At 42.2% G+C, this 14,042-nt stretch overlaps 1 protein-coding gene across 2 annotated transcripts in view; it reads right to left on the minus strand.

Moving 5' to 3' along the window:
* Positions 1 to 5,310, minus strand: part of TMEM242 (transmembrane protein 242) — a 41,301-nt gene extending 35,991 nt beyond the window's left edge. For both annotated transcript variants that reach the window (XM_005684938.3, XM_018053405.1), the window contains exons 1-2: positions 5,193 to 5,310; positions 4,572 to 4,672 (exon numbers count right to left, since the gene is read on the minus strand). In XM_005684938.3, the coding sequence (XP_005684995.1) occupies positions 4,572 to 4,672; positions 5,193 to 5,280 (189 nt within the window). In that variant the 5' untranslated portion in view covers positions 5,281 to 5,310. The remainder of the gene's footprint in view (positions 1 to 4,571; positions 4,673 to 5,192) is intronic.

The following is a 14,042-nucleotide window of genomic DNA, read 5'->3' on the forward strand; positions in this document are numbered from 1 at the left end:
GAGAAAATCTGTAATATCCTGTCTTTCATCTGGAAATATATTTTCATTTACTCAAGTCTTTTTTTTTCTTTTTTAGAAAATTGTCTTTATATTGCTCGACCCATTTATTTTTTATTCAACCCATTCTTAATAAAGGTTTTGTATTTTTTTAGGCATGTATTTGTGATTGAGAATACTATTCACAGTACATAGAAACATTTTGTTTATCTGCATCCCCACACCTAAAACCTAACAGATCCTATCTAAAGGCATACTTTTTGTAGAAATAGCCTGGTCCCGATCAGATTCTCAAGAGATTTTCCTTAGCCATTTTCTATGATGAAAACTACTCTCTTATTTTATTCCTTTTCTCAGGCTGCTATAATTTCAGTGGTTCCCTAGACACTACAGACTTCACATAAATACACCAACTTCTAACTGGCTTATTTCCATCCAGAAGCAGTATCATTAACCAAATATTATTACACCAGGCTCAGTTTAGGTGCTCTGGCTTAAGTTTTATTTTTGAAACTTAAATTAAAAATTTCATATTTCCCTGAGCACAAAAACTATATGTTATAGATATACATAAATCCATGTTTTGCTAAGTAAAAAAGTTAACAATGGGTTATAAATACAGCCCTTAATAACACAGCAATACTTCCAACAAAATCTTAAGTTTGCTAAACTTTCAGATTTTTTTTAAAAAAAGGCACATGCTGTATTTGTCTGTCAGTCTCAGAAACTGACTGTGAGGGAAGTGAGTTATTATCAGCTACTGTCTATATACTCTAAAACTAATTTTAGTCAAAAATGATGTTAAAAACTGATTTGTTCTTAAGTTTTTAAGTCTAGTCATCAAGCTTTATCCACTGGAGTTATATGTCACATGGCCTTTATGCAGCCTGCTCAAAGTTTTAAAAATGAACACTCACGGACTGACAGCAGCAAAGACTGACTCGCCAAACAATAATGTTGCTCTTTAGATATAACTACACATGCATAAATCAAAGCTGTATTTTTCTTCAGCACATTGTTTATTCTTTTCATTTAAATTAAAATGAAGGCGTGTGTGCATGGAAGTTGATCTTAGCAAATCACAATGCAGTTATGATACTTAAAATCTAAAAACAGAAGAACTGCTTTCCATTATTTTGTATTTATAATACCTCTTATGCTTATTCTATGTATTCTCAGGAAGATTTAATCTATTATTCACAGGTACAGAAACTATCAAAACAAATCGTTCAGTTTGTCAGAAAGTCAACTGCTTCCCTAAGAATAATGTTCATGTTTTCAATTTTTTTCTTTTTCAGTTTAATCTCGGGATAAATCTGATATAAATCAAATTCTGATATTTAAAAAGAATGTTCAATCTAGCTGTTTCCCCCACACAGCATTCTTAGCTGATATATTTTGCTATATTCTTTACATTATAGAAAGAGCTGTGTTGCATTATACCAAAGTAAAGATTTGTTCTTATAATTTCTCAGAAGTTATAGCTGTATCAGAAAGATGATGACTCACCCTTTCTGTCTGTTCATTTCCTAAATGGGTCTTGAAATAACTCAGTTATTTGAAGAATATTTAACTTCCAAAAGAGGATGTGCTCAAATTTCCTGGTCTCAGGATCCATTTATACTTGGATCCCAAAGATTTCTGATTATGTGAATTAAAATAACCATCCTACAAAACATTTAGCACAAAAAGAAGAAATGTTTTACATTTTTGCTAATCTTTTGAATGTCTGGTTTAACAAAAGAGCTTTATTTTCACACATGCATCTATATCCCATCCGTTGCAATGTTTTTTGGTTGGAGTATACAAATACTCAAGACAGTAAAGAATCAGCCTGCAATGCAGGAGACCCAGGTTCAATCCTCAGGTTGGGAAGATCCCCTGGAGAAGGGAATGGCTACCCTCCTCCAATCTTCTATCCTGGAGAATCCCATGGACAGAGGAGCTTGGCGGGGTACAGTCCATGGGGTCACAAACAATCAGACACAACTGAGCGACTAAGACTTTCACTTTTTTTTTAAACTACAAATAAAATCTATCCTCACACAGGTATGTGGTCGGAAAAAGGAGTATTTTAATAGCCTCCCTTCTTTGATATATACCCAAACTCGACAAATAGTTTCTTAAAAATGATCTGCAATATGGAATAAAAAATCATATCAATAAATTGTACTTTGTTACACTAAAATCCATTGGTCTATTTTGCATTTTGAATGGAACTTTCATCCATGCATCATCATCACTCAGAAAATACTGACTTGCCAAAAGAAGTTATCTTTCAAACTCCTGACATCATTTATTAAATATTAAAATCACATCATTAATATCACTACCAATGTCAGAAAAAAGCTTCAGGTGTTTAAGCAGCTGGCAAGCTCACAATGGCAGACACAAGTTTTCTAAATTCAATTTTTACCTATAAAGGGTGGAATTTTATTATCGGCGACACATACTAACAATTGCTTGCTTGAAGAGAAGGTTCATTTTGTTCATTTTGAAGAAAATGTCTACATACTTCTGAATAACTGTAGTTTGTCAGTTGCTCTTTCAAGTGAAAACAATATATCATGAAAAAAAAGTGGCTAGTTCAGACTGTAACTCAATCACACAAGTGCTTTATCTTGAGAAAAACATATTACTTTGGTATAATGCAAAGTGCTTTATGCATACTGCCCATTTCTTCACACAGACTTCACAAAGAGGTTATGTTCAAGGGCCAAGATATTAAAAATAATTTTACTGCTTCAACAAGGATATTCTTCTGCAAAGATGGCATTAACCACAGGTGCGCGTAGAGGACCACAATGCCTGCTAGCAGGCCTGGGGCCACTGTGCTCAACTACAGCATGACACAGCACTTTGTGCGTTACTGCTTCTGTACCACTAGCGCAAGTGTCTTAGCAGGATCACCATAGTAACTGACTTTACAGACCCCCCCCAAAGGGTCTCAAGAATCCCCAGGGTTCTGTGGGCCTCAGGTTGAAAATCACTGTGTTAGATCACAAAGGCCATATGTGGAATCAAATCTTAGAACTGCAAAATAGAATGCAAAGTTGTGAACGTGTGGTTTTTTTTTTTTTTGAGAGAGAATTGCTAGCTTTCATCAGATTCTCAAAAGATCTGTGAACCAAAGGTTATCATGTTAACTTGGATTTAGAAATCAACCAAAACTCCACTATTAAAGCATCACTATCACTCAGGTTTTACTGATTTCTGCCTCAAGATACATATTTCTGCTCTGAAAATATTCTGTAACATAGGGAGGAAATGACCATGAAGTTCCTAACAGTGATTCGGAAAACTCCCTATGAACCCTGAATATATTCAGAGGGGAAACCAAATGCACTTTAATGTGGTCTCCCACCATTCTTAAGGCTTAAATATAATTGTAAGATTATTAAAGATAAATACAAGTCAAAAGGAATTCAACTGGTTTATGATTTTTCACATAACACTTTTTCCAAAGAAAATATCAAATTGTAATTATATTGATACTTGTGTGATTAGTTATATAACATTTGTCTCCCACACCAGACCTAGCTTCCTGAGGGGCACATGTTCTGTTCATTTTTGTATCTCTTACACCTGGCTAGCACAGTGCCTGCACATAAAAGATCCTAAATAAACATTTATTATATTTATTAAACATTTAAATTATTTATTGAAGAAATAAGTTAATGGATAAATAAACCATAAGATGTAGGTAGGGTAGAGACAGGACAATGCAGAAAAACCACCACAATGGGAAGAAAATTACTCAACTTGTCCATGACAGGCGACTGCTCAAACTTGCTCATGGAATTAGGATTTTCCGCCCTCAGTTGGTTATGCTCATTCAACCAAAATTTATTGAACACCTACTACGAGCTAAGGGCTTCCCTGGTGGCTCAGTGGTAAAGAATCCACCTGCCAACACAGAAGTGGGTTCGATCCGTGGGCGGGGCAGATCTGTGAAGGAAGAAATGGCAATGCACTCTAGTATTCTTGCCTGGGAAATCCAATGGATAGAGGAGCCTACAGTCCATGGGGTGGCAAAAGAGTTGCACACAACTTACGTGACTAAACAACCACTCCGTGCCAGACAATTTTCCAGGGAGCAGGGCTGCTGTACTGCACAAACATGCACGGTTTCCAGGTTCAAAAAGTTGGCCTGTGTTTTTCATCTATACTAAGATGCACTATATTTCAACATTTTAACATCTCTGAGCCAGAAATGGCTACTGCAGTGCTCTCGAGAATTTAACTGGCACTTTTGTGTGTGTGCTACATACAATATGGGGCCTCTTACAACTGAGAATAATTTACCTAGGTTGAGATTTAAGGTCATGTTGTGAATAGGAAATGTATTGGACGAGCTTTCAAAGTCTTGTTCTGCTAACAGTTTAAAAAGCACATAATTACTTCTTTAAATGAAAATAAAGACAGTTGATTAATTGTACCCTTTTGAATCTCAAAGTCCACACTGGTTTACTTCTTAGAGTAATAGGAAAGGCCATTAACACTTTCTATTCAAAACAGCTGCCACTGATTTATAAACAGTAATTGTGCTACCAACGGATTTCTATGTCACAAACCTTATTGAACCACTCAGGACTTTTCTTTTTAGCCAAAGACAATGTTGTGGCAAATCCAGCTAGCATTCCTGCTGCAGCAACAGAACCAAGGAAAATTCCACCTGTCAAGAGTTTGGGAGGAAGGAAATAGAGGGTGGGGAGAAGGAAGAAAAAACAAAAAAACTGAAGTTAAAAAGATGGACACAAATAAGTTTCAGACACTATTTAAAAATCAATTTGGAAATTCGAGAAACGATAGCTAAGAAGCTCCTGGCAAAGGTAAATGATGGCGGCTGTGAAACCTGCGTGGCCGCACGACCTCTGGTTCCTGAGGCCATTCCAGTGTTAAGTGTCCCAAGAGCACAGAATAGGCACAGGGTCTCCTCTTTCTCCCGGGGACGAAAAAAAGAGACACTGGGAGTTAGAAATGGGAGGGGAGGTGCCGGGGGGAGACAGAGAGAAACTGCAGAGGGAACGGGGTAAACGCAGCCTATACAGAACAGCTCGCGGGACCAGTCCACTGGACTCAGGGCACTCAAACCAAGGTCTACCCCGGCAGCGTGTGCGTGGGGACGCCCGATCCAGCGCAGGCTAGCGCCCCGGGTGACCCTGACCTGACACCCGCACCTCGCCACACCACACCTTTAACCAGGAAAAGCCGGTCATCGGCAGACACCGAGGCCTCCGGCCGAGAGGACGGTCCAGCAGTCCCCGTGTCCCCCGCCTCCATGTTTCTGAGCCTTCGCTACTGCGTCCGGAGCCAACTGGACCCGGGTGGAAACGAGAGCGAGATTGAAGAGAAAGGTTCCGCTGCCACCTCCCTCTGTGCAACCCGAATACCGGTCCGGAGAACGACCTCTGCATGCAAACCTTCTCTGCTGCCCTCGGGGCCCGGGCGGAGAAGATGCTGTGGCTTGCACCCTGGGGGACAGTGTCTTCCACGACTGTCTAACCCGGGAGGATCATTTGCCCGCTCCAAGGTGATGATCGCTGTGCTTCAATACCATACCTACTTGAAACACTGCTCGGCTCTGACTCTAGGAGGCAGTGAGGGGTCGTAGATTGCGCCAGGAACTTAGTCTCAGCCTGGTTAGAGACCCCGCAGCTCGGTTTCCCGATCGGCTTCACACGGTGTCCAGGGAGTTGGCTTAGTCTTTCCTCCGTACTTTGCTGGGAAATTTCGTAACCTTAAAGCTGTCACTTTAGATGTAAGTGACAGGGTGAATATATACTTTCATTTCTTTGGGGAAAATACCTAGAGGTGGAATTGCTGAGTCAAAGAATAGACATATACTTAGTTTTATAAGAACTGACTCATTTGAAAAGACCTTGATGCTGGGAAAGATTGAGGGCAGGAGGAGAAGGGGACGACAGAGGATGACATGGTTGGATGGCATCACTGGCTCAATGGACATGAGTTTGAATAAACTCCGGGAGTTGGTGATGGACAGGGAGGCCTGGCGCGCTGCAGTCCATGGGGTCACAAAGAGTCGGACACAGCTGAGTGACTGAAATGAACTGACCTGACAAGTTTTATGCTTGTAAGACTGCCAGCCAGCCCGGTGGTGATGCGCTTCCTACCCTCAAGGTTTGGTTGATCAGCCATCCGAGGGGATTGGATGCTAACTGAAGTGAATGGCATAACCCCAGCTGGGAGAGCAAAGGACCACCCTAAGGAGTTGCTAACTCGGAACTTCAAGGCAGCCCTAGAACGCTCACCATCTGTGGGCAGCAGACAGACCCGATCTTCAGATTCGGTGGCTGGTTTGCAGACACTGGTGGGTTCATTATATGGCCACCGAGAGGAGGAAGCTGGTAACCATAGAAAATCTTTTCAACCTCTCAAACACAGACACCTGACGTCATCCTTGGAAAAATAAGGCAATCTGTCATTCCTGTTAGTTCTGAGCAACAACTAAAGCCATGAACTTCTTGAGGATGGGAATGGAGATATCTGTTCATTTTTACATGCCCCGGCTCTTAGGGTATTACCTGGTTATGTAAAATAAATTTTGGGTGAATGAGTAAGGGAATGCATCAGTTAAAATGCAACTAATAGCCCAAACATTAGGTCCTCAATCGCTTCTAAGCTCTGAGAACTTGATTGAGGCTCAGGTACCTCAGTTTCCCCACCTGCAAAATATAGAAACCGATAGTACCCACCTCACAGTATTGCTATAAGAATTAAATGAAGCAAGGTAGGTAAAGGAGTTAGCATAGTGCCTGACCCAGACACTCAGCATATCTTAGGTCTAGTTATTATCCCCCTCAATTCCAGTAGCTGTTTGCAGCATTGATGCCCAGGTCCTATCACTGAAGATGGTGGCTCTCAAGGTCCAAGCAGGACAGATTACAAGCTCAACAGGGCTTCTGACAATGAGCCAGGTTGAGCGCTACTGCTCTGTTCAAGTTTCTGACTGGGAGAAGTCTCAAAGAATTTAAACTGGATTCTTTGGAAGCACAGCGTCAGAATCGGAAAGAGCTCTTTAAGTTGGCAAATGCTAAGCTAATTTGTTTAAAGTCGAAAACTCTGGGATTGGGGACTGGCAATTGGCTGTCAACAAACCCACACAGAAGAAGGGCTTCCCCTTATACACAGTGACCATAGCAGCTATTAATAACATTTATTTAGTGTTTTCTGTGCCTCTGACATTGCCCTGAGTGCCTCAAATGAATTATCTCATCTGATCTTCTCCATTGTGGACCCCCCCCAAAAAAATATTGCCTGCTGTTTCAATAAGCAAAGAATATTGCCCTCCATCCAGCTATCAGCCACTGAAGCTGCCCCAACGGGGCACCCTGAGGTGAAATTTGAATGAAGAAAAACAGGATACTAGCCCGAGATAGTTAAGGTGCATAACAAAGGAATGATTTCAATGAGCCAGTCTCTTGTGTCTTCTCATACAAAGGAAAACACTAAAATCAACTTGAGATGTCTTGCTTTTTTGTGATTAGCAGTAATCTTTTGATGTTCCACTACTTGTTTGTTTTTCAGCAAAAGCTCCTCAATATCCTGGCTCCTCCCTTCTTTTCTAACAGTTCCTCACAGCTATCTAAAAGGCTGACTTCCAGGCTATTTAGTCCTCAGTAAGGTCCTTAAGCGGAGAAGGCAATGGCACCCCACTCCAGTACTCTTGCCTGAAAAAATCCCATGGATGGAGGAGCCTGGTAGGTTGTGGTCCATGGGGTCGAAAAGAGTCGGACAGGACTGAGCGACTTCATTTTCACTTTTCACTTTCATGCATTGGAGAAGGAAATGGCAACCCACTCCTGTGTTCTTGCCTGGAGAATCCCAGGGATGGGGAGCCTGGTGGGCTGCAGTCTATGGGATCGCACAGAGTTGGACACGACTGAAGTGACTTAGCAGCAGCAGCAAGGTCCTTAAGACTTAATTCAACTTTTCGGTTATGTGTTTTCAGTCAACATCATAAACTTTGAAAAACTAACTTGCTCAATGCATACAGCTGTTAAGCGGCAGAGCCAGGATTTTAAAGCAGCCGCATCAAGTCTTTATCCACTGCCGAGGGGCCCTCAAGCTTGAGGCTGATAACTGGAAGCATGTGGAAGGGCTTGATGACAACTAATTGCCATGCTGGGCTGTACTCAGTCGCTCAGTTGCATTGGAGTCTTTGCGACCCCATGGAATGTAGCCCCCCAGGTTCCTCTGTCCATGGAATTTTCCAGGCAAGAATACTGGAATAGGTTGTCATTTCCTACATTAGGGGATCTTCCTAAAATCCATAGATTAGGATGCAGGACTGCTTTAACACTTGAAATTCTCTTCTCGCAAGACTATTTAGAGAGGAAAAGTCCTGGTTCCTCAACTCTCCCCATTCCCCCCACCAAAAGCACAGAAATTGTTTTTTTATTTTAAGGATTATATTACTATTTACTGTAAGAAACAGAAGAGAGGTAAAACATCTTTAAAAGTTACAGCGGCCAGGGCTCTGGAGCCTGTGTCTATTTTGAGATGGCAACCTCAGACCCTGTGGGCAGCTGTCTGTCCTTATTTCTGAGGACGCGGTTCACAAACTCCTCCCTTCTTTCTAATTCCTAAAAGTAAAGTGCCGGGGTCCAGCCCCGGTGGATCCAGGGTGATTCTTCCTTCATAAAAGCTCGTTTTCCTGGTAAAGAGAAGGTGGAGGAGCAATTCAAGCAAACCGACAGATACTCTGCCTTAGAGAGCAATTTGCATTTTGACGATTCTTGTCAGACACATGCTTTGGAGAGGAAGGACTGAGACCTACTTGGACAAGGCGAGCTTTCGAGGAAATTACAACCCCATTCCTCACTGGCCCCAGCTTCCTGTGCCTTGTTCTCTCCCAGGCCTGGCAAACGTGCCTGATAAAAGAATGGAAAGTTCCTGGCCTGGAGATTAGGCATCCCAGGCACCCCAAGTTAGAAGGCTTAAAGACAGCGTTACCCAAGGTCTCATATTTCTACTGTGCCCACAACTGGCTATTTCAAGTGCAATCTGAATAATTGGTCTGTTCTAGGATCCCTGAAATCTCATCTAGACTGGTTTCTATGGAAATGCAGGATACAAGCTCCAAACAGGAGACTTGCAAACATCTGGAGCATAATGTGTTTGTAAGACAGGGACACTAGTTCTAAAAGAGCCAGACAGAGCATTTCCAAGTGGAAACCAGTGATCAGAAAGTTCCTAAATGATGCACCATGCAATTCAAGCGGGGCTGCCTTTTCAACGGAAGTATGAGTCCCTTTCAGCAAAATGTAATAGAACGGTCTGGCAAGCAAAAGAGGCTGCTGGGAAAGCAAGTTCTTCCAAGACAGGCTCTGTTGCTATTTTGGTGTTAGTTTTTAGTCAGCTCAGTGTCCATACCAGTGATGCCTCTCACCACATTCTTATTTCAAACCTTTTGGCCCCTGTAGGTTCTATTTCAAAATTTGACAGCTAGGAACCTGTTAGCATTGCAGTTCCCAGAATTTGGGTAGCCCTAGCTCTAGCTAGTTCCAAACACTGTTGGGCTTTCCCCTCCAACTATTTAAAAGAAATATTTCTTGAGAACTTTAGTTTCGCCCTATTTAAAGTATGAGTTTGAATTCTTTTAAAAATCTGATAAGGATCACATATTGGCCATGCTTCTCGCTGCTTCTTGATTTAAGGTAGCTGTCAAAAATGTAGTACAGGGATCTTCAAAAATTGCCTAAGTAAGTGTCTGCATTCCCAGATGGTGCAGTGGTAAAGAACCTGCCTGCCAACACAGAAGACACAAGAGACGCAGGTTTAATCCCTGCATGGGGAAGATCCCCTGAAGTAGGAGATGGCCATCTACTCCAGTATTCTTGCCTAGAAAATTTCACGGACAGAGCAGTCTGGTAGACTACAGTCTATGGGGTCACAAAGAGTCAGGCACAACTGAGTGACTACACAGTGCACAGAAGAAAAGATCCATTGGATCTTACACAAATCTATTAATGGAGCTTACCTTGAGGAAAGGGGGGGTGGAAACTTTTTAATTGTATGTCTTCCACTTTCTACCTTAATAAGTAAAATGACTAAAGTGAAAGTGAAAGTCGTTCAGTCATGTTCAATTCTTTGCAACCCCAAGCACTATAGCCTGCCAGGCTATCCATGGAATTCTCTAGGCAAGAATACTGGAGTGGGTAGCCGTTCTCTTCTCCAGGGGATCTTCCCAACCCAGGGATTGAACCCCATCCCTTCCAGGCGGATTCTTTACCATCTGAGCCACCAGGGAAGCCCCAGGGAATCAACATTTTTACATATTTCTATAATGTTAAACCATTTTCAACAAGGGACTTGTTACTTTTATGGAAAGGGGGAAAAAAAGGAAAGAAAACAGTAAAAATGTTTTAAAACAGATCACCTGTTTAAAAGATGAATTTTCTGTTTAAGTAGAAATGTTCTGTAGGTTTCCAGAGTAACTCACCAGACTCTGCAGTGGGCTATCAAGTGACAACTCTCTTGAAAATCATGGAAGCAAGAGTGAGAAGCATGTGTCAGAAGGCGACTCTAGGCTAGCTGGGAACCCTGCCTAGAATCTGCATCCTACAGTGAACTACCAGAGCCTCTTAAACTCTTCCCAGTACCTGCTCTGGATTCCCAAAGTTACAGCTGTTTGGAAGGGCACGGCAATCAATATCATGTGATATAAATGATAAGTATGGTAATAATTCCTCTTCAGTGAGCTGAAACCAGACTTCCAAAGTCTGAGTCTCATTACTCACTTTGGGCATCTCATTCCTTTGTCTCTTAGAATTGTAGTCTATAACCACAGTTCGTAACTGTTAAGTAACATGTCTGTCTTCATCACAGTAAATGAAAGTTGCCATTATAGGTTCTTTCCTTTCATTGTTTCTTTATTACAGAGAGTATCCTTTCTATCTTTTTTCTCTGCTATCAGTTGAGTTGTTATTGTTAATGATGGACCAGAAATCTTTTTGAAAGCTCTTATATTTCAGCCTCCACTAGATATTTTCCTATGAAAGAGTCATGCATATAATTTCAACTGTGTTCCTCGACTTCCTTGTGAGGATCAAATATGATCACATTTGTTCAAGCATTTTGTAAATTGTCAAGTAGTCTGGCAACATGAAGCAGGATTATTTTTAGTCCCGTGTGTGTATCCCAGTCATAGAAAACCCTCTAACATTGCCAAAAGTAAAATAGCTTTCCATTTATGCCAACATTATTCACTGCTTCACAACCCATTTTGAACTAGAATAAGAAAAACGCTCGAATTTGCTTTTTGTCTAACATCATTTCCATAGACAAAGATAAATGTAAACAGCAAGTAATGTCATTAGCAAAAAATAAATAAAGTGAGAAATGTGCAGTAGAATGTATTCCAGTATCAAACGCAAAGTTCAGCAACGCCAAACAGCAATTACTTTTGCACCAACCTAATATTTCACATGTGGTCCCATGTTTCCTTCATGTTTACTAAGATCCATGATATCAACCAGTAGGGTCATTGTAAGGTCCTCAAATAAGACAGAATTCAACTTTTAGGTTAGGCGTTTTTTTCAATTGACACCATAAACACTGAGAAACTAAGTTTCTCAATGCACACCTGTGAAGTGACAGAGCCAGGATTTTAAAGCAGCTTCATCAAGTCCTTATCCAGTGTGGAGGGATCCTCAAGCTTGAGGCTGATAACTCGAATCACCTGAAAGGGCTTGTTGACAGCCAGTTGCTGTGCTGTGCTCAGTCACTCAGTGGTGTCTGACTCTTTGCAACCCCATGGACTATAGCCCACCAGGCTCCTCTGTCCATGGAATTTTCCAGGCAAGAATACTGGAGTGGGTTTCCATTTCCTCCTCCGGGGGAACTTTGTGACCCAAGGATCCGACCTGCGTTTCCTGCATTGATAGATGGATTCTTTACCACTGAGCCGCCTGGGAAGCCCCACTAGTATCATTCGTGCTTATTATGTGTATTGTGTTTATTTTTATTAACTATCCCTCTTATTCTGATATATTAAAGGTAATAAACTACAAAATGACTGAAAAACAAGTTCTCACATGTATGATAAAAGAGTGACTATATGAACTAGAACAAGAAAACTTTCTTGACTAAGTGACATGTTTAGACTGAATTTAGTTTTCACTCATTCAGCAAGTATTAACTGAGCACCTATTATGGTCTTGGCCCTGGCTTTACTGTGATGGAGTCAAAAGGCACAGCCCTTGGTTCATTGGAGCTTATAGTTCCATGGCCCCTGCTTTTCTAAGTAAGTGAGAATTTCGTCAAAGCACTTTTTTGCTTCAACCTTTGTGATTGATATTCTTTCTAGCCGTATTTTTTTCTATGTTATGCCTCAAAAAGTAAAATATGGACTGAACGGAAATTTTTATTTCTTGCTTTTGAAACCCACACTGCTAGAAATCACCCCTCTAAATAGTAACTATCATTGCACATGTGGTTATAGAGAGCCTAGAAGATTGGTCACCATCTGTCCTGGACTGTGCGAGCGTGCATCCTAAGTCGCTTCAGTGGTGTCCAGCTCTTTGTGACCCTATGAATTGTAGCCCGCGAGGCTCCTCCGTCCATGGGATTCTCCAGGCAAGAATACTGGATTAAATACTGGTTGCCATGCCCTTCTCCAGGGTATCCTCCCAACTCAGGGATTGAACCTGTTTCTCTTATGTCTTCTGCATTGGCAGGCAGCTTTTACTACTAAGCCTGTGCTGGGATCTTGGAATTCAGAGCAGGGCTTGTGGAGAATGGGCTGCCTCCTAGAAATATGCTCAGCAACTAAGACCCCAACAAATGATTCAGAAGCAAGCAGGCTTGTTCTGGGGGACAAAGAACATGGCTAAGGGGTCATGGGAAGAGAGGTCTTCACTCTCCAGGAATGAGGCGGTCTAGTTGCGAGATGAAGTAGGAGGAATTCTAAGTCATTAGTATGGCATCATGAGATGCAGGGCAGGGGAGAGAGTCAGAAATTCAGACAAGAAGGTTGGCATCACCAAGACATCTGCTCATGGAGAAGTCCTGACCTTGGGCAGAACGAAAGACCTGGAGATGGTGACTGATCATTGCAAGGCACAGACCCAGTTAAAAGAGCAAGGGCATTTTTAAAAAGAGCCCGTGGTCAGGAGGCCCGTTGTCAGATCCTGAGCCCTGAGCATTAGCAGGACTCTGTAAGTCACAAGATGAGTTGAGAGGCCCATAGCATGTAGACAGAACCTGATCAGGTCAGGGTGAAGGCCTGGGTGGTCAGGTCAGGTCAGGTCAGGCGTGGAAGGCTGGAGGAGAGGAAGGGAAACAGATAAGACCTCTGCTTTATTTGTTCAACTTGTTCATTTTCAGGAGGGCCTCCATCCAGGGGTCAGGTGGGACTGCAGTTCAGTCTGCAGTTCACTCACCAAGACTGGTGCCCTCAGGCAGGGCTACAGTTGCCCCCAGGAAGGGGCGCTTTCTCTGGTTCATGAAACAGTATCACAGGAGTCAGGACTGGCTTTGGAAACATATTTGAAAACTTGATTTTCAGAAGCTAGGAACCAATTTAAAATATACCTCCTGATTGGGGTATATCCCTTACCTGAAGTGTGTGTGTGCAAGCTAAGTCATTTCAGTCGTGTCTGACTCTTTGCAACCCCATGGACTGTAGCCCTCCAGGCTTCTCTGTCCATGGGATTTCCCAAACAAGAATACTGGAGTGGGTTGCCATTTCTTTCTCCAGCTGATCTTCCTGACCCAGGGATTGAATGCTTGTCTCTTACGCCTCCTGCATTGGCAGGTGTGTTCTTTACCACTAGTGCCACTTGGGAAGCTCTACCTCAAGTATCAGTTCAGTTGCTCAGTCGTGTCCGACTCTTTTGACCCCATGGACTGCAGTACACCAGGCCTCCCTGTCCATCACCAGCTCCCAGAGCTTACTCAAACTCACATCCATCGAGTCGGTGATGCCATCCAACCATTTCATCCTCTGTCGTCCTCTTCTGCCTTCAATCTTTCCCAGCATCAGGGTCTTTTCCAATGAGTCAGTTCTTTGCATCAGGGGA

This window comes from Capra hircus, chromosome 9 (assembly GCF_001704415.2).
Source record: "Capra hircus breed San Clemente chromosome 9, ASM170441v1, whole genome shotgun sequence".
NCBI classification, from domain to species: domain Eukaryota; kingdom Metazoa; phylum Chordata; class Mammalia; order Artiodactyla; family Bovidae; genus Capra; species Capra hircus.